Below are 21,069 nucleotides of genomic sequence, written 5' to 3' on the forward strand. Positions count from 1 at the left end.
GCAGGTGAGCGGCGTGCGGGGAGGGCAGCGGGGCCGGGGCCGGGGCCGGTGTCGGTGTGTGTGGGAGAGGGAGGCTGTCGGGGTCGGGGACTCTTTGGGAGCAGCCGTGTCTGAGCCCCGAGGAGGGCTGTCGGGGCAGTGCCCCTGGCCAGGGTCTTTGTGGGGAGCAAGGGGGTTGGCGGCTCAGCCTGTGCTGGGCTGTAGTCACTGGAGCTTCTGGGGAACATCCTTCCTCCGTTGATACACCCTGCCTCACTCCCTGTGCTCTCCTTCTGCAGGTGTGTGTGCTGAAATGATGCTGGTGGAGCCTGGTGGACGTCTTCAAGTACCAGGGGAATCCGTGCAACTCTCCTGCCGGGGATCTGGCTTCAACTTTGCAATTTACGGTGTTCTGTGGTACTGTCAGGCACTTGGTGGCAGTCTTCAATGGCTGTCCTATATTAGCCCTGGCTCCTCATATATTAGATATGGCCCAGCAGTGAAGGGCTGAGCGACAGCCTCTCAAGAGAATTCCAAGTCCAGGACAGCTCTGACTGAATAACCTGCGTGTCCAGGACTCAGCCCACTATTTCTGTGCTGTTCACACAGAGACAGGAAATCTAGCTGAGCTTTAACTGAATCCTGCCTGCTGGGCTCTGGCTCTTGGCACTGGAGCCTAATGGAGTTGCACGAGGGGCAGCTCCCAGAGAGCCATTTTGTTACAACGTACAGTTTTTAATCATTTGACTCTGAGACATATTCTACCTGTTTCTGTCCCCAAAGGAGCTCTAACACTTCTGATTGCTGTTTCCTCCTCTTGTTCCTGAAGCATCACCTTTGGAAACAAGTTTCCCTGTTTCCATTGTTTTGTGGTAGGATGGGTGTCCTATAGTTGCCCAACAGATAAGCCCAGGTCTGGTTTTAGGTATAGCTTGGTTCGATCCAGTCCAGCCCACAAGTATTGTTCTCTGAGGGGTGAACAGGGGAAAAGGGGAGAGTACAAAGGGTCCTTTGGGAGCTCACTGTAAGAAAGTAGATGTCTGTAGTTTCACATGGAAGACAGTTCAGGAAAGACAAAATTTGCCTTTCATCCAAAGTGAGACATTTTTCACATCAGTGTACTGTAGGCTTAACAAAGCAGTATTGCAACAAAGCTAGGTTTACATTATTTCCAATTGGTTCTTTCCCTGATAACATGAAAGTCTGTGCATACATCTGAGTGCTTCATCCTCTGGTCAAATTCTGGGTTGGTTGTTGTTGTTCATGGGCTTCTCTCACAGATCTGAGAATATAATGAGAGCAAGAGCTGCTGAACATATGTCTTTACAGCCCCTTGATTCCATAGATCACAAGTAGAAGCCTGAGAAAATGATAGAGTGGATGAAACAATTGCTTGAGCTCTCACTGCTTGTTCATCCTTGTCACCCGGGGCTGTTAGTGCCCTTTGCCAGATGCAGAGGCCTCTGGGCCCATAGTAGGGAAGATCACAGAGTATCTCACACATACCTGTCACATCTCTGGTGTACCCATAACTACACTTGGGGCTGGATTTGGCAGATTCCTTACAGAGACCTGCAGCATATAGTGCTACAATATCTTTTTGTGGGACTCCAACACTTTGCTTCATCCTTCCAGACTGGAGTCACCAGGTCTGTAGGCTCCTCCAGGAATGACCTTTCCCTGGAAGTGCTCTCACCAGCAGCTGCAGACACAGCCACCTGCAGCACCAGAGAGCTGGAAAATGGCACAGTGGTTGAATCATAGGCAGAAATGTAAAGGAGGGGGTTAAAATCCAGCCCTGTCTTTTGTGGTTGCCTTCAAGAAGCTTTTCAAGGCTCATCGAGGTCAGCTTTCCCAAAAGGGAACAAAGGTAGCAGCAGAATCTTTCACAAGCTCACAGAAAACCATGAACACATTGCTAACCTTCTTCATTCTCAGTCCCTCTCACGGTCAGAAGGCAATAAGGGAATAGTATGTTCAGAAGAAACACAGTAAGTATTGAAGGACTGTATTTTTAACATGGAAAGCCAGATCTTATTTGGTTCTTGGAAACTCATGTTGTTTGGGGAGTCCCAGAGTGATGCAGCACCAGGAGCTGAGCTGAAGAACTTATTTTCCCTTGGACCTGAGTAGTCTCTTCCCTTTGTTTTTAGTTGTGGCTCCATGTACATACCTGCTCATGTGTGCACACTGAGGCCAGCAGGAATTTTCACTGGGGACCCCAGCAAAGAGGGTATGGAAGGTGCCCTGGGCCTGAACAACAATCCAGTAACCTATGGGTTTGAGGGGCTCTAGAGGACCTGGCATGTCCTGCCATGCTGGGACAGCCCCGAGCTGCTCAGGGCACCCTACACCACCCTAATCCTGCATCCCACTGCTTCATTGCCCACCCTCAAGTCTCGAATGGACTCCTCTGACCTATTCAACTCCCTTTTCCAGCCCTGTCCTAGATCCCTTCCCCAGGGAGCCAGGCTGTAGTACCTGGGAAAAGATGGGGTTGCAGGGGGATAGATTCATACACTCTGTGGAGTTGGCAGCGTTCCCCTAAAGGTGGTACCAGTCAAAACCATGACACTGTGCCAGGGCTTGGTCCACTTAGGAGTCCTGTACTGTAGCTGCAAAGGTCCTAAGGGGAGTTCTGGGCTCCTGCTAAGTTGGAGCCATGTTGTTGAGGCCATGTTGTTCTCTGGACCAGATTTACAAGGAGGGAGATGTCTATGGAGAAGGCTTCCGGTCACTAAGGGAGCAGTGGAGATTCAGGAGCAAAACAAAGGGATGAGGCAGCATATTAGTGTGGTGCTAGACTCACTGGAGCAGAACTGCAGCAGAGTGGAACAGATTTATGATCCAATTTATGACAAGTTATGATCCAATAGTAGCTATACTGGGAAGTTCAGAGGCTGTACGGTGTACTGCAGGCTAACGTACTTTGCCTGGGCCTCCTGTTTAGCATGGCCCAGTTTTTCCTCCACAGCCTGGCTGCAAAGGTACTGGATCATGGAGATTTGGTGGGATAGCTTGCAGAAATACTGTAGGGGGTGGATCAAAAGAAGGGGGGGCATGAAAAGAAGTGCAGCTAGCAGGTCAAGGGAGGTGCTTTTCCCCTTCTACTCTGCTCTTGTGAGACCTCACCTGGAGTAGTGTTCAGCTCTAGGGCCCCCAGCATAAATAAGACATAGACTTACAGCAAGTCCAGAGGAGAGTCATGAAGATGATGAGATAGTTGAAGCACCTCTCATATGAACAAAGACAGAGAATTGGGGTTGTTCAGCCTGGAGAAGAAAAGGCTCTGGCCACCTTTTAGTGGCCTTCCAATACTTACAGGGGACCTATAGGAAAGGTGGAGAAGAACTCTTTATCTGGAAGTGCAATAATAGAACAAGGGGGAATAGCTTTACCCTAAAAGAGAGTAGATTTAGATTAGACTTTAGGAAGAAATCTTTTACTATGGTAGTGGTAAGGCACTGGAACAGGTTGCCCAGAGAAGTTGTGGATGCCCACTCTCTGGAATTGTTCAAGGACAGGTTGGATGGGGCTTTGGGCAATCTAGTGTAGTGGAAGGTGTCTGCCCATGGCAGGGGGGTTGGCAGTAGATGATCTTTAATGTCCCTTCCAGTTCAAACCATTCTATGATTCTATGATACCTCATTAGGAAAGAGAGACTGGGAAGGTGAGGAAAGGCAATTGCTCTTTCCACGACAGACTATCTGAAATGCATGGAGTTCTGCTTTGGGACACGCAATGAGAGAGATGATAGCATATGGGTCAGGATTAGAGAGCAGAGCATGACTGATATGATGGGTGGCTATGACATATCATCTGATCTGGAAGAAGAAGGAGATGAAACCTTCTGCAGACAACTGGAAGAAGCCTCACGTTCACTGGCCCTGGTCTTCACAGGGGACTTGAACCATGCCAAATATCTGCTGGAAGGAACAAGCAATCCAAGCACTTTTCTAGACCTTCTACATCATGACAAAACAGGAAATCAAGTAAAGGAGGTTAAAATCATGAGCTCCTGAACAAACTCAGAAACAGAAAGGAAATGTGCAAGAGGCAGGTGATCTGGGAGGGATTTAGACACCCTGTCAGATCAGGCAGGATTAGGGTTGGGAAGGCCAAAGCCTATCCGGAGCTGATTGCGGTGAGGCATATGGGGTCATTTATCCCCAGTCTTTACCCTGATTACCACATTTGGCTTTGTGGAATAATCATTGCCATGGATTAACCCGAGTCATTCAACACAGTAGAGTTCCTGTCAGGCCAATATCAATTGTCTCTCAAGAGCTATAAATATAGAGCAGATGCTTTTTTATTTCTTCTGTTACCACCTTCTTTTCCTGTAGCTGTCTGCAGCATAGGGACTTTCCCAAGCAGGTATTAAAGATCCCACTTTAAATCACTGATTTTATCTGTTTACCCCCAAATGGAAGTTGTGAGTTACTGTTTGGTCTTCTTAAATAACAATTTTCTTAAGATCACCTACACTGTCTACAGGAAACAAATGACCAGTAGCATTTCTGCCTTGGAAGACAGTTTGAATATATGGGTTGGTTCTGTCCATAAAAGAACATAATGTCCACTGTATCCCTTAAGAGAGAAGTCACCTTCTTGACAGCTGCATCCCAGAATCATCTCTCCTTCCAATGAGAGCCATGGACACAGCTTTTTATATATGTGTGATGAAATCAGGTAGATGTTCTGGGAGCTAAGCTCAGAGTGGGCTGTTCCCCCAAAAGGGAAATTGGTTTAAAATACAAATGGAGATTGTTTAGCGGCTAAGAATTATTGTGCTGAAAGGGTCAAGATAGTTTTTTTTTCTCTTAAAAGGCCTTTTAGACCTTTTGGCAAGTGCTTAAAGAACCCAAACAACTATTCCCTATACAAAATATGTCTTCATCTCCTTAGGACACTCTTCTGGAGGAAGAGGCACTCCCTCTCTTACTTCTTCTGACACAGAACTGAAGGAGAGGTCTTCAGTATCACCTTGTAGAAGACAAATAGTCTAAACATTCTCTCTAGCACCTCACTGTCAGTATTGGAATGCCTCCTGGAACTTTTTGGAGGGCATGCACCAGGACAAAGAAAAAAAAAAAAAAAAGAAAGAAAAAAACTAAAACAAAGGCAGAACTCAGCTTTTAAACCAAACAAACCCAAGTGCATGGCTTGCAGGAGGCTGTAAAAGACAGGTGTGTTTCTGTGGGTACCCAAAGGCCTGGCATGGGAAAGGGCTGTTATACTATGTCTCAGATTTCAGTGGCAAGAAGGCTGCCCTGGTATGATTTGGCAGCAAGTGAAGGGGGTGGGACGGGCACCTGCAGCTAACCAGGCATGTCACTGGAGATCTCTAGAATTTCTCTTTGTCCTGCAGACAGTTCAAGAGACTGAGAGTATCACATCAGTTAACTCAACCATTTCCTGGGGAAGGGTGAGGTAAGAAGGAGAAACCAATTTGACACAATGAAGGAAAGTGTCGATGAACATATACAGCTTGACAACAGAAAACATAGCAGCACTGGTATTAAAAATAGTGATTAAAAATGAGAAATACACTTTTGTATTTAGCAACAACAATAATGCTAATAAACAAATTGAGTAATACAGCATGGAACCAGGCAGATATGTGAACAGGTTGAAATACTGCTATTTCCTTTTGTGTCTTAGAAATGGTATTGATTCGGAAACTGCTTCACAGTTGTAGATAGCCATTAAGCCAAATAATCAAAATCAGATTTTTTATTATTTTTTATTTTTTAAAGACAGCTGTAATAATCCATGACTATGGACTCTCAAACTCAGCTAAGTCACATAAAAGTAGTTAAGATGTCCAAAATATAGACAATTCAGTAGCCAAGAAATCTATTTCACCATATCAGAGAAAGTGAGAAAAATTGGTGCATAGAATCAGGAAAAAAACTCACCTCCAGAAACATTTACAAAAATGGCACTCATACAAGAAATATTGTGGATCAAATACCTTAGTAAATAAACATCTTTAGCATATCCATGCAAATAGAATCCATTAAAAAACCATCAGTGAAAACAACTTTTGAAAAAAGTAAATATGGACTCATTTTTTATTTGACATGACAATAGGCTTTAGAAACAAATGCTTTAAGGTCCAGTAAGACTTGGGAAATGTAGAATGAAACTAAATTGAAAAGAGTAGTCGGGCATTGGAAGGGGCTGCCCAGGGAAGTGGGCAACCATCACATGCCCAGGGAAGTGGGCAAACATCACCATCCCTGGGGGTGTTCAAGGAAATGTTGGACGTGGTGCTTAGGGACATGGTTCAGTGGGTGACATAGGTGGTAGGGAGATGGTTGGATTAGATGATCCTGAGGGTCTTGTCCAACCTTAATGATTCCATAATTCTATGGTTCTATGATTAATAGCACTGGTGCAACTGGTCCCCAGATATTCTTTAACATGTTTCACCCCAAATCGCATTATATTTGGTAAAAGATGAACCAGAAATAAGGTCTGTCAAGTGAGAAAAGCTCTAACAACTCAAAAGGAACAACATCATTTATGACAAGTATGGGCAATATTATATTTAAAGATGAATATTACTCTGCCAAAAAAAGCAATGCTGACAGCATTGGTTTTAGAGTATAACAACCTCTCTGCAACAGTTTTAGATTATTCAAAAGTATAACAGTAGAGAGGATGAGGAAAATAAAATTATCTATTCAAAGGACTTGAAAAAGGAGAACACCTGACTCTAAAGAAAAAAAAAATCCAACAACAAAACAACAGATGTTTTTGTAGAACAGTCTACCACTGTGTTGACTACGTACCACAGTGACTGAAGTAGACTGAACTGCTGCACACAAATTGGCTTATTCAGTGACTTCTCTCAAATGCAGAAACATGGTGCCCTGCATAGTCTCTTCTTCTTAAGACAACTGTATTCACAAACACAAATTTGAATCATAGCATTACTCAGAGTGGGAAGACATTCTTATACAAGCCTAGTTTCTGTACAAAACCCTGACATTCACATCAGATCTCACATCTTGCATATGATGTGATTTTGGACATCTGCCTGTCAACTCAAGTTGATCAGGTAGGGATAGAACTACTGTATTTTAGGTGTTTCTATTTAATCTCAGCATTGTGTTATCTTCTTTTTCTTAGATCACATAGTAGGTAAGATTTGTTGACTCTCTTTTTTAGTAAAAATAGAGATCTTTTTAGCTCTGTATCCAAAAACATATAGAAGCAGAGGCATGAAGAATAGTACAAAAGCAGGAGACTACAAAGGATACTTCCCACTAGTAATCTTCCAGCTACCAGACATCAGAACAAGGACTTTGAAACGCATGCGTCTCCAATATATGTACTTGGGAATTCTGAAGATTGGACTTACCTGTAAAGACAGACATAGAAGGCACCAAGTGCCTCAGAATGCCTCAACTTTTTCACTTGCTTTTGTCTCCATCTCCCCTGCTCCAGTCAGCAGTGTGCCCACATTTTCTCTAGTCCTTCTTTGGTTGATGATGTACCTATAAAACTTTTTTGTTGCTCTCCATGTGGCTTACCAGAATCAGCTCCAGATGGGCTTTGGTTTTCCCAACCCTAATCCTGCATGATCAGGCAGGGTGTCTTATATCCCTCCTAGATCACTTGCACTGGCTTCTATCTCTTGCATATTTCCTTTCTATTTCTGAGTTCAGGAGCTCCTTGTTCAATATTTTGGCCTCCTGCTACCTTTGCTTGATTTCTTGCCTTGCCAAGATGAACCATTCTTGAACCTGAAGGGGGTGATCTCTGAAAATCAAGCAGCTTTCCTGTACCCCTCCTCTGTCCAGGACCATAACCCATGGGATTCTTCTAAGCAGATCCCCAAGGGTGTCAAATTCTGCTCTCCTGAACTCTAGGACTGTGGTTCTGCTTTTTGCATTTCTTTGTCCTCTCTGAGCTCAAACACTGCATGATCACTGCAGCCAAGCCTACCACTGACCTTCACATCTACCACTAATTCTTCCTTGTTTGCAAGGATGAGGTCCAGCTCCTCTATTACCTGTGACATAACGTTTTCAACAGTAAGCTCTAGAAAAGTGCTAGAATGTTTGTGTCCTGTTCTGCTTTCCTTCCAGCAGATATTTGGCATGGTTCAAGTCCCCCATGTAAACATGAGGCTTCTTCCAGTTGTCTGCAGAGGGCTTCATCTCCTTCTTCTTCCAGATCAGATGATCTGTCATAGTCACACATTATATCAGTCATGCTGATCTGCTCTCTAATCCTGACCCATATGCTATCATCTCTCTCATTGTGTGTCCCAAAGCAGAACCACGCATTTCAGATATCATGGAAAGAACAATTCCCTATCCCCACTTTCTCAGCCTGTCTTTCCTAATGAGCCTGTCTCCATCCCCTACAGTACTTCTGTAGCTTTCCCACCAAACCTTTGTGATCCAAAAGCTTTGCAACCAGGTTGTGGTGGATAAACTGGGCCATGTGGGCCATGCTAAATAGGAGGCCCAGGCAGTGTACAGTAATCTAGACTTCAAGATGCATTTCAATTCTTGAGTCATATGAACTATCTTACCACGTCTCCATGATTTCAGTGAGATCATAGCCCTGCAACTACAAGCTGAGATTAAATTTATCTTGTTTTTCTTTTCCTGGGTTTGCATGTATTATTGCCTAGGCACTTCAGAGAGGAACTCAGTCACATGTGAAGACTTTCTTTTGCCCAGGTTATTCAGCTTATTGGCAAAGAAGCGTTTGGCCCATTTAGTCAGGTGGATCCCATCTCTTTCACACAGTCCTCAGTCCAATAGGTCTGATGGCTATAGAAACCAAGTCCCTACTGCCACCAACTCTCAACCAGCAGGATCCACCCATTCCTCCTTCTCACTTCCTTCCTCCTCACCAATAGGATTAAATAGAAACCCCTGTATCCTTGACTATCACCTCTCAAATCATTTAGTCATGCTGGCTACTTTCCAGGACTCCTGGCAGTTTCATTAGTACTCACATGAAAGAGCAGCAGGGGTTAATAATCTATATGTCTTATGAATTTTGACAGTGTCCCAGATCTGAAGCCTTGAAAGTAGTAAACCTCTCTAGATGACAGGTCAGCTTGTCAGATGGGGGCTTACATCCCCTGGAGCAGGGAGCCTCCCACTACTAACACTCACCACTTTTTCTGGTGCTCCTGATTCGTGGCCTATGGGCACATACAGTTCATTTCACAGAGTTCTTTCTACTTGTTTACTATGAGGGTAATCAATCTATTTTGTAGTTGCAAACCTTCAGGTGGAGCAACAGAAATCACAGCTCCCAGCCTTCATCATCACAGGAGTCTCCTTTTCCCAACTGCTGGATACAGACAACCTGCTTCTCTGTTAGAAACTGGGAGTTGGGTTCTTGAAACTACAGGGTTTTTGTTTTCATCTCTGTTGGCCTCCTCACACAGCTCCTTTTTTTTGGTGACACAGATCTTCATTGACCACACATATTCTACAGGTTAGAAGACCACAGCACCTTACTCTGGTCTTAACAGCTGCAATGTCAGCATCTTTCCACCATGGAGGGTGTTTAAAGGATCATTCTAAAAGATTCCCATATGTAAGATGCCACCTCCATTTCTGTCAGAGGAAATATAAATAAGTTGCATTTCTTTAAGCCCTTGGAAGCATCATGGAAGATGGTGAGCTGAAGTCTCCATCATTACATATTGTTAATAAATCCTCAGTTTACCTCACAGTAAGAAAGGTGTGTATTTCAAACACTGCTCTTATTATCTTTTTTCTGTGATGAAAGAACATGCACACAGATCTTTGTGTGTACCAAGGGGTTACTATGTTGGTTAAGTATTCCTTTGTCTGTTCTCTCATCTTTAAATTTATATTCTTTCATTGCAAGACAACTGTAGAAGGGACTTTCATTTTTATTTATTTTTTTTCCCACTGTAACATCTTGGACAATAGTGAAAAGGCATTTAATCATTACACCTCTGATTCCTAGATGAGCCAAATAAAGAGCCACATGATTTTAAACCAGCCCAGAACAGACAGATACATTCACACACAGTGTATGTTCCTCTGCTTATACTCTGTACAATTTTCTAGGTCTAGATAGTGCTAATGGTGAACATCTTGATCATCCTGAAGGCTTTGATCAAGCTGCTACAAACAATTTACTCCTTGACAGCCACTACTATGGGTGCAGTGTCTCCACCTAACAAAGAACAATAATTTTCTCTACTTTCTCATCTTACCTAAAAAAAGGATTAAGACTTCCTAAGGCACTAGATGACCCCCGACACCAATTCTAAGTGTCAATATCAAGCACATTTGTCACCTTGCTGAGCAATGAAACCAAATTCAAGATGAAAACGTAGACACCTTTCTGCAACCTATGAGAATTTTCCAAAATGCTTTGAAATAGTACTAAAGATACCGTGTTTATTTTTTTTCCTGCTTTCTTACAAGCTTAACTCCATGAGACTTTTCAGAAGTGATATGTAATCCCAAAGTTCCTACTTTAAATTTTACCTTCTTTATCTTATTCTAGACTCTTTCTTGAAAGCCATACCATATTCTTCATGTGGTATGTAAGTATAGAAACCACTCAAGAAGTCATGTGACTGCCAGTATAACCCAAAATTCTGTGTAGACAAAGGAGGGAGTTTTTGTAATGAAATATATCATAGTGTTTTGGGGTTGGAGTACCACAATGATATAAACAATATAGGGCCCTGTACAAAAACTGAAAGATGGAAAAATGGCTATATGTTTTTGAGAGAAAATTACATAAAAGCCTGAAATATGTCAGGAGACAAATCCAATGTTCTTTTCATATTTTCATTTATCCTGGAAAAATAAATCTCACAGAGTTGCCAAAACATGGAAGAAAGGGAGAACTTGGGATTTCTGTACTTGATCAAGCTATTTGAAATCATTGAACTATTCAATTATTGTTTGCTCCCTTCCAGGTTCAGAAGAATGTGTGGATTAAAACACCCTCATGGGATTTTATACGTGGATCAATAGGAGCAGTATCTGGTTTTTCTTCTCCTATTTTTAAACCAACTTATAGATACAGCAAGGAAAGAGTTACTTATTGGACTAGGTATTAACAGTGTGATAACAGATAAGCTTGTATTTGGAAGTGGAACCACTCTCACAGTCGAACCAAGTAAGTACCATTATTTTTAAATCTAAAAATTGTGTTAAAGTGATCCAGTGGTTTGCGTTCACTATAAGAGTTTTCTGCTGTAATAATCCTGGAGCGTAGTCTCTCTTGCCAGGGCTTCAAACTGAGTCCGTATCTTGTACCTGCTTAGGAAGGTTTCACAGGACCAACTAGGTTACCTCCGTATATCACCATTAATCCATGATTCCCAAACACCTGGTGTGCATTAATTACTTAAGTTTAACATCGTAATTCTGAGTCTGGATAGCATTCTGTCCCAGCTTTATTGTAAAGTGTCTTATCCTCATCAGTTCTTCAGTGGATTTTCACTGTCTTATTTTGAGCAGGTATGCATAACATAGTAAATAACTGACAGTGGAGACAGAGTCTGAGATGAGTCCCTAACTCTCTAGTATGAAAGGTGTTTTTTGTTTTTCTTTTTCCTTCACTGTCACCATATTCACAGTGCTACGAGGTAAGTAATTCCATTGACAGAGAAGGAAGGAGGTTAAATAACCTTGGGTTTAAATTTTCAGACCTGCCTCACATCCAAGACCATGTGGAATGAATGAGATTTGGCTATTCAGGCTTTGCAAATGCAAGGGGGGGGGGGGAGGGAGGGGGGAAGGGGGAAGAGATAGGGGTTATAATAAGCCGTAATTCCTCCTGACTTTAACTTTATTACTTTATTTGGAATTTCATCATGTACAATAAAGACAGATGTCACCCCAGCCTTCTCTGCAGCAGTGTGAATGCTAGGGCATCAGGGGAATCTGTTCTCTGTTATTCTAAACATCCCGGTGCATACCTTAAAACTTGTTGCAATGCTTTCAGAGGTCGTCATGGCTTTAAAATTCTGCAAAAATGTCCTGTGTCATTTTGTATGCCTAAAGAGTGTAGCTCTCTTTCCTGAAGTAGATAATGAGGCTCTCTTAGGTGTTGTCTAATATCTATCCAGGTCTGAAGGATATCTTGCTATGGAATAAATGTCTGTTTTGGAACAATTAGATCCCATCCCAATAGCAAAGGCAAATAGCAAATAGCAATTTGTCATACAAATGTATTACTCTGAAGAAAGGTCTGTTCTTCCCAAACAACAAATCCTCAGCTGTAAATGTAGAACGAGAAGATACTTCCAGATTTCATTATTCTATCATCAGCCTACATGTATTTAACTTTGCATTTGTCAGCCAAAGAGGTAAAATATTCCAAAGTATTTGGCAGGTAAAAACAACCAGCAAAACGCAGACTGGCAGGTAGAAGTCTGAACAATGGTATTCTTGTTTCAGACATACACAGGAATGCTAATATGACAATCTTGTCTCTCACATAAAGGTTACATATGTCTTTTAAAAAAAGTTTAGCCAAATTCCTGTGACCTCTCATTATCAGTAAGTACTGTGTAATGGCTCTTGTTTTCTAGGAAAAAGGACAAAAATTGTTCTCCAATACGTAGGCTTTTCAAAGTGTTGGTTCTACTGACAAGAAAAGATGTTTCTAATCAGCTGAAGGGAGCATATGAATCATTGACTCTAGCAAGATATTCTTGGTTAGGGAAATTCTTACAATACATTACTCAAATTTTTAAATGTTTTCATGAGTTTCCTACAGTATGGGTTAGAGAACAAATCATTTGGTGAAAGAAATATACTAGCCTTGTCTTCTCTACCCTGAAATACTTTTAAGTCATTCTTTCTCTGTTTTTCCTGTCTATCTATAATCTCAGAAATATTGTTCCAAAATTATATAAAACTTCAGTTGAGTGCAATTTTTACGCTTTTCAATATATTTTTTTTTTTTTCTAGTTGAGGGTAGGATGAAAATTCCAAAGCTGCAGAAAGACTTTAGGATAAGATGCTTGACAGTAAAAGATAATAGGCCTTAAGCATCTAAGTCACTCAGTGTCTATTGAAATATTTCATATGTTGAAGCCAATATTTCAAGAATTCTGGCAGCCTGACCCTTCTGTTGCTCATTTTGGATTTTTCTGGGAGATACTAGTAAACATTTAAAGATGCTGCCTCATCCATCTGCTACCTCAGACATACCTCATTACCTTTTTTTTTTTTTTTTTTTTTTTTTTTTTTTGAGAATCCACAGACAAAATGTAGAAAACAGTAGTATAGTATAGTATAGTATAATATAGTATAGTATAGTATAATATAGTAATATACTCAAGGCATGTTCTCTTGAGTGTTCAGTTAAGGTCAGATAAGGATTTTGGTTTTGGTTTTGTTTATTCTAGATAAAACTTTAATCAAGAAAACTAAGGCCTCTAACATTATCTTAACATTGTAAGATTAAAAAGAAAAAAGAAAAAAAGAAAAAAAAAAAAAAAAGAACTATGACCTATGACTTTTTGTACTAATAAAATGCCTCTTCCAGACTGTAATATAAAAATCTCTCCCCAAAGCAAGTAAGATAGGAATTCATGGATGTATTTTCAGGTAAAGAAAAATAATGGGACTCAGTTGAGACTGCTGGAGATATAGAAGAAATAATTCTTCTTTATTAATGATCATTGTACAGTGAACATTTGTTCTTGCTGAGGATCTGACCCAGTCAGTTATGCCAGAAGAGCAGTTTCCTGGCATACTGGTGGTTGTTTAGAAATACTGGAGATCAGAAAGCATGAAATGACTTTAAAGATCTCAGATAATGGGGGAGTAGGTATGAGGGGGAAGCATAGGGCTAACAGTAGCTGGCAAAAACATTTTACAACACCTGGAAGGGAAATGCATGTGGGATGAATAACAAAATGAGTCTTTTTTGATTTACTCATTGTAATTGTGTGTTACTGCTCCTCTTATCTTCGGGAAGGGGACTCAACTGACCGTGGAGCCAAGTAGGTATTCTTTTCTCATGAGCCTTTTCTGAGTTGTTCTTGTTTGGATTTTAACATTTTTTCCTTTCCTTCTTCCTCCTAAAATTAAAGCAGAATTTCTCCCATGTGTTAGGATTTCTTTGCATGCTCCTTTGATATGCGATCGGACAGTTTAAGTGTAAAAACATGCTTATTCATAGAAGTTCCCAAAGAATGTGGACTCCACAAGAGCAAGTTCATGTTGAATTTATTTGGGACCTAATATCAACTCACTTATGCACTTTAATAAGCTTTCCATAGTCATTATTAGGTTTTACAGTCATGCTTGGACAGTTTGAAGGGAACTAAAAGTCCTGTGGAGGTTGACGTTTAAGTTCCTAAGAATTTCTGTTCTGTCAGGGGTTAGAAAGACGGCACTAAGGGGGCAAAAGGATAATGTTATGCAAAAACATTAAAAGGAGTCTTAGACAGTGTTTCTGTACTGATTTGATCTTCCTAAATGGTCCAGAGCCTGGGTTAAACTGAATAGGTTAAAGGAATTCAATGAAGATTTCAGTCCTCTTTGGAATCTGTTCGCTCTAGGTGTTGACAAGGACGGAGTTATGCCTATTTTCATTGTTAGAATCAACCCATGCAGTTAAGGTAGAATAATGCTTGGCTTGCACCTCAGTTCTTCAGTACTGGGATGTGAATAGTAGAGAGAGAGTAAAATCAGAGTACCTGTTCAAGAACTTGCAAAGATACCTTGTGAAGAACAAAATGGTAGACTTGAGGAAAGCAGAATGCAACACAGTTGCCATGCAGAATATAAAGCCTAATAGACCTCTGTTTAGCAAAGACAGCCATCACAATGCACTTGTCAAAGTGGACTTACTCTATTCCAAATATATATATATTAATGCCTGATAGCCTTTGATAAGCTGAGCTCTTTTGGTCAAGGAGGCATAGTAGATGAATCCCTTCAGTTTCATGTTTTTATAATAATTCATGTTAGAATCATAAAATCATAGAATCATGGAGAAGAGAAGACTCAAAGGGTGTCTAATCAATGTATACAAATATCTGATAGGACGGTGCCAGGAAGATGGGGCCAGACTATTTTCAGTGATGCCCAGCCACAAGACAAGAGGCAATGGGCACAAACTAGAACACATGAAGTTCCAGATGAATATGAAGAAACATTACTGTAAGGGTGACAGAGCACTGGAACAGGTCGCCCAGAGAGGTTGTGGAGTCTCCTTCCTTGGAGATATTCAAAACCTGCCTGGATGCAACTCTGTTCAACATGCACTAGATGACCCTGCTTGGCAGGGGGTTGGACCAGATATCTCTGAAGGTCCCTTTCAACCTCAGCCATTCTGTGATTCTGTGATTTAAACTGGAAAAGATCTCTTAAGATCATACAGTCTAACCTTTAACCTAGCATTGCCAAGCCAAGTCCATGTTGCCAATCTTGTCCTGACATTAGTTTGTGGAGTAACCCTACTTGCTCTATGTATAACCCGAAGGCAAGTATAGTTTAAAAATAATTATGATAATATGCACTAAATAGTTTTCAATCTCTTTCCTGAAAAAAAATTCCACTTCAAGTTTAAGCAATCTTATTTCATTACTTTTATGTCTTATAAGGAATTCCCAGAGAAGGCTGCTGCTGTGTAGTTGAAAATCAGGTTTTTGCAGTTGTTAAGTCTTTGGCTTTCACTCTTTGTTGCTCAGAATTAAGAATTTAACTACTAAAATAATTCAAAGAAAAAAAAAAAAAGCTTCTGAAAGTTCCAGAGCAATTCTGCTGAAAGGTACAGGAGAGGGGTAGGATATCAAATCCTGTGAACATTTGTCAGCACCTTTTAGATTCTTTCAAAACTCCAGTTCTAGAGCATATATTTTGTACCTTGATGTTTGTTAATATCTTAATCCTAAAGAGCTACCACTGAAGGTTAGTACACTATTTTAAGTAAGATTGTAAGAAGATTTGTCCATGGGCATCAAGTTTATAGGCCTCAGGGTGTTCTGCTCAAACTGGCTTATTATGCTAATTTTGCATTATACTTCTAACTGCTCCTGAAGCTGTGGGACTAACAATATAGCACAGTGCACAAATGAGAAAGTTCACACTTTTTGAAACAGGTACAGAAGTTTTTCTTAAACCAAATACCAATTATAGTACCTTTCCAGTGTCTCTAGACTGGATTGGAATGATTTACACCTGTACAATGTCTAGTGGGGAAAATCTCCCCCACAATTTAAAGTGTTTGACCTTATCACAAATTCCTGGAAAAGTAGAGATAAGTGATTCAGAGACTTCTGATTACTTGTCTCCTAATTTGCTGCCTTAGAGACAAATAACCTTCCTGTATCTGAGCATTAGTTAATGAAAAGATCAACCTTGTTCTCCACTCCAGCAACAGCACTTCATTTCTGCAAATAATGCCCCTCATTTGAGTAACCTTGCACAACGGTGACGTAACAAACTGACTTCTCTCTTTGCCTTACCACTCTTGCTATGGTTAGACCTTTTAGCCACATCACAAGAAGACTCTGGGGAGGTGAGAGTGAGTAAAGGAAAAACAGTTATTCCCTTATGTCTCAGGGGTATACAGGACTGGCCTTGGTAGTTGTGTTATTTTTAGTAATTAAGTTGTCGAATAAGCAGAATAATTTGTCTCTGGGACCTGAATCCTTCAAAGTTCTCTTCTCATTTTCTGGTGCCTTACAAACTGAAGAATTCACATACAGGCATGAGTTCTAGCAAAAGGAAGCTTAGGATTCCATAGAATTAAAGCTTCTATGGAAAACCTACCCGTATATATCCTTTCTGTATTTTATCTGTTTTTTTGGAATAAGCAGAAAGAAAAAATGGACCAAAAAAGGCAGTTAGTCATTGTTAATTCCAGGAATTAGTCAACAGAGGAGTGTACATGAATTGCAGGTGACTTAGCTCTCAGGCAAGGTTTCGATAAAATCAATCATGCCCAAACAATACTTATTATTCTTATTATTTTTTAAACAGGCAATCAGAAAGATTCTGACCCAGAAGTTGTTCTGATAAAATCAAAGGCACTTGAAGAAGGTGGCAGTACTGGGAAAGCAGCTTGTTTGGCAAGGAATTTCTATCCGAAGGATATCAGTTTGGAAATGGTACCTCCTGAAGTCATATATGAACAGAATACACCCACTGTGACATCAGAGGGGACATACAATACTATTAAAGTGGTCAATGTGACAAAAAACTCAGAGGTATCCTGCACGGCCAACTTCAAGAACAAAAAATTTTCAGCCAATGCAACATCATCAGGTACAAATTTGTGGTACAATTGCAACTTATTTCTGGAGGCAGTGTCTTCCAAGACACAATCTTTTTTTTTTTTTTTTTTTTTTTGTTTTTTGTTTTGTTTTGTTTTGTTTTTGTTTGGGTTTTGTTGTTTGTTTGTTTTGTTTTGTTTGTTTTGTTTTGTTTTTTAGTTTATATTAACTTATGACTAAATACTTCAACATATAGCAGAAACTTCCTAGAACACAGTTTGGAATAGTTTTTCTAAAACCAACAAAAAGTAAAAATGTTTTTATTTTTTCTTAAACAGCTTTTTACATTTTTGCATTACTTTTCCCATCATGCAGCTCATTCAAAGAAAGTAAAACCAAAGCAACTTAAAAATTAATTTTGTGCAACTGTACTGAGATTTGTTTTCCTCAACTTAATATTAGTGACCTGCCTGCTGAGCCTCAGACCATACCACTCACCTGATCCTGTGGGAAAAGTAATATGAACATTGTCTTTAATTCTTCTTACAAGTCAGATTTTGTTTATAATTTCTTTTCTTTATCATGCTACAGAAAAGGTGGTTGAAGAACCAATATCATCAAATGTTTGCAACACCACAGACACTTCTTCAAAAGGTTAGTTTACTAAAGAGATTATAAAGTTATGTTACTATGCTGCGGATAAAAGCATTGAAATTATTTTCTCAGGGACAAAGAAGTCAGAATACCATGTATTCATTGTATTCATTAAACATAACCTGCTTTTTCTGGGTAACTATTTTTGGAACAGACAAGTCTCGTTATAGTTACAAAGTATCAGGGGGGAAAAAAACAGTGGTCAATGGCTCTATGTCCAGGTGGAGGCCTGTGACGAGCAGTGTCCCTCAGGAATGTGTCTTGGGACTGGTGCTATTTAATATTTTCATCAATGATATAGGTGATAGGATTGAGTGCATCCTCAGCAAGTTTGCAGATGACACCAAGCTGAGTGGAACAGTTGGTACAACAGAAGGAAGAGATTCCATCCAAAGGGACTTGGGCAAGCTTGAGAAGTGGGCCCATAATAACCTAATGAGGTTTAACAAGTCCAAATGCAAGGTGCTGCACGTGGGCCATTGCATTCCCAGACAGGAGTACAGACTGGGAGAAGAACTCATTGAGAGCAGCCCTGAGGAGAGAAACTTAAGGGTTCTGGTGGATGACAGGTTCAACATGAGCCAACAGTGCGCGCTTGCAGCCCAGAAGGCCAACTGCATCCTGGGCTGCATCAAAAGAGGAGTGGCCAGCAGGTGGAGGGAGGTGATTTCTCCCTTCTACTTTGCCCTCGTAAGGACCCACCTGGAGTACTGTATCCAGTTCTGGGGCCCCCAGCATTAAGGAAGATGTGGACTTGTAGAGCGAGTCCAGAGGAGGGCCAAAAATAGGATCAGAGGGCTGGAGCACCTCTCCTATGAAGAAAGGCTGAGAGAGCAGGGGATGTTCGGTCTGCAGAAGAGAAGGCTGCAGGGTGACCTTATTGTGACCTTTCAGTTCTTAAAGAGGTCTTATAAAAAGGATGGAGAAGGACTCTTTATTCGGGTAGATAATGATGGGACAAGGGGGAATGGTCTCATTTAAATCTGTTCCCTTTAATTTTACACATTAGGTGGAAGTTCTTCACTGTAAGTATAGTGAGGTGCTGGAAAAGATTGCCAAGAGAAGTTGTGGATGCCCCATCCCTGGAGGTGTTCAAGGCCAGGCTGGATGGGGCCTTGGCCAACCTGATGTAGCAGGCGGGTTGGGGTTTGATGATCTTAAAGGTCCTTTCCAATCCAAACCATTCTATGATTCTATGAAAATCCAATATAGACAGACATTCTCTGCCTTTGTTGTTGCCATGTTTCTCTGTCATCTTTTCTTTTACTGCCATTTCTCTCCTTGGCACTATTGCCTGTGTTTTTTTTTCCACTTTCTGACAATGTCACGACATCCCAGTATAGAACATGATCTCTCCTATCTTTTTTCTCTCACTAAGGAGATATCAAAACAGAGAAAACAAACATGCTGTCCATGGCTGTGTTGGGTTTACGAGTCCTGCTGGCAAAAAGTATTGCCTTCAATACACTCATGAGCATCAAGTTGTTTCTTTTCTGAGGTAAGGAAATGCATTGTTTCATCTGTGGAAAAATTGGAAGCACATGCCAGTAATGACTACTTGTCTTTGTGTACTTCTCAAACCCCACAAGGAGTGACATCTGTTCATCTACTCCTGTTTCCATTAATAAATGTTGTAGGTTTATGGAAACAAGAAAACAACAAGCAAACAACAACAACAAAACCAACCAACCAACCAAAAAAAAAAAAAACACAGCCTTTTCATGAATCCATAGCTCAGTTCTAGATTGCTGGTCCCCAGATTTGCTTTGCAGCAAGCTTGCTTTGACAGAACATCTCAGGTTTTATCAGAAATGCTTAAGAAATATCTTAACGATTGTTTCATCTGGCAGAACATAAGGGCTAGAGAAAAATCAAGAATAAAGAATCAAAAGCCAAGCTTCCAAAACACAATCATGTGAAGAGGTAGCAGGAAAGAGGAGGAGGGAGAATTTTTAAATTAATATAACCAAAAGTGGCACAAAAGACTATCCAGATTAAGCTTTGTAAATCTACCTATCTTGATCTAACAGCAATCAAACAGTGGCACATACACCTATATGCATTAAATATAATTTAAAACATACTCTTCTTTTCCAGGCAAAGAGGAATCAAGGCAGAAGAAAGCTGAGAAACAGCAGGAGAAAGTAGTTACCAGCAGTACAATTTGAAGAGCTGATGTTAAATCTGTTGACAACAACCATCTAGAACACAGCACAATGCCATCTCCTTAAGACATTTCAGAGTGTGGACTCCTACCTATATAGTTTATGTAGTTTTTAGAGTTGTAATTGCTTTTGCTACTTCTTGTTTTCTGTGACCAGAGGAAAGTATTTTTCCTCATCTGTCAGCTAAGTAGAAATTGATCCTTCCACATTTCTATCCTTTGCATGGAAGCATTCAACCTGCTTTGATAGTTTTGAAAAAAAATTGAAACCTCAATATCGATATATGAACTTCTAAAAATACCTTTTTACAACAATGTTGCATTATTCTGTAGAACTGATATTTTACTTCTGAGAGAGGCACAGTAGATGTTATTTATATATATATTTTAAGATACCTTTAATAACCATAATTTTCTAGTATAGATGAGAAGAGCTGCATTGGATCTGAAAGGATGTATTTCAACCAGATAATGTTCAACTGTAGTAACATTTTTATTTACATTTCTTTATTAAATTTGTATCTTTTCTGCAAAGTGTATGGCATCTGCTTTTTATGTTACTGTAGCAATTATCAAAATAAAATTTTATTACACCAAGATGCTGTGGTTTGTGCTTGCTTTTTCATCTGAATTTGTAATAGAGATTGCTGAAATCCAGTTCTAATGACCAGTGAGGTTAGAAATGCGTTGTTCATAACCTAGATTTACTGATGACTGAATTTGTATTTTCTAGGGTTTGCACAGGAAAGTGGAGGGGTTCCTTGGCTCATTGAAGAGATATAGAAGGGGACATGAATCTTAGACTTAGCAGATTTGAATGACATTTTGTCTTTCAGATCACTTTAGAGAGAACCCAGCATGATATTCTGGATCACAGCAAAGAGAGACATATGTCTAAGGAAAAATCAATTAAGAGGCAGGTTGGTAGGAGCATGAGGAAGAAAAATATAGGTATCAGAAGAGATGAGAGCATGTTTTTTTTCCACTCATTAATACTAGGAAGGGGCAAACAGAAAATAACATATGATGGTTTGATGGAGTGATACAGTTTCTACAG

At 40.4% G+C, this 21,069-nt stretch overlaps 1 gene segment (V, D, J or C); it reads left to right on the forward strand.

Moving 5' to 3' along the window:
- The first annotated feature begins 9,630 nt into the window (after positions 1 to 9,630).
- On the forward strand, positions 9,631 to 20,609 carry LOC118178730. The segment is given in 6 exon segments: positions 9,631 to 9,696; positions 10,986 to 11,130; positions 16,962 to 17,246; positions 17,786 to 17,848; positions 19,227 to 19,346; positions 19,946 to 20,609. Coding segments are annotated over 5 exon segments (678 nt in total).
- The last annotated feature ends 460 nt before the right edge of the window (positions 20,610 to 21,069 follow it).

The sequence above is a fragment of the Oxyura jamaicensis genome, chromosome 27, assembly GCF_011077185.1.
Source record: "Oxyura jamaicensis isolate SHBP4307 breed ruddy duck chromosome 27, BPBGC_Ojam_1.0, whole genome shotgun sequence".
In the NCBI taxonomy this organism is placed as follows: domain Eukaryota; kingdom Metazoa; phylum Chordata; class Aves; order Anseriformes; family Anatidae; genus Oxyura; species Oxyura jamaicensis.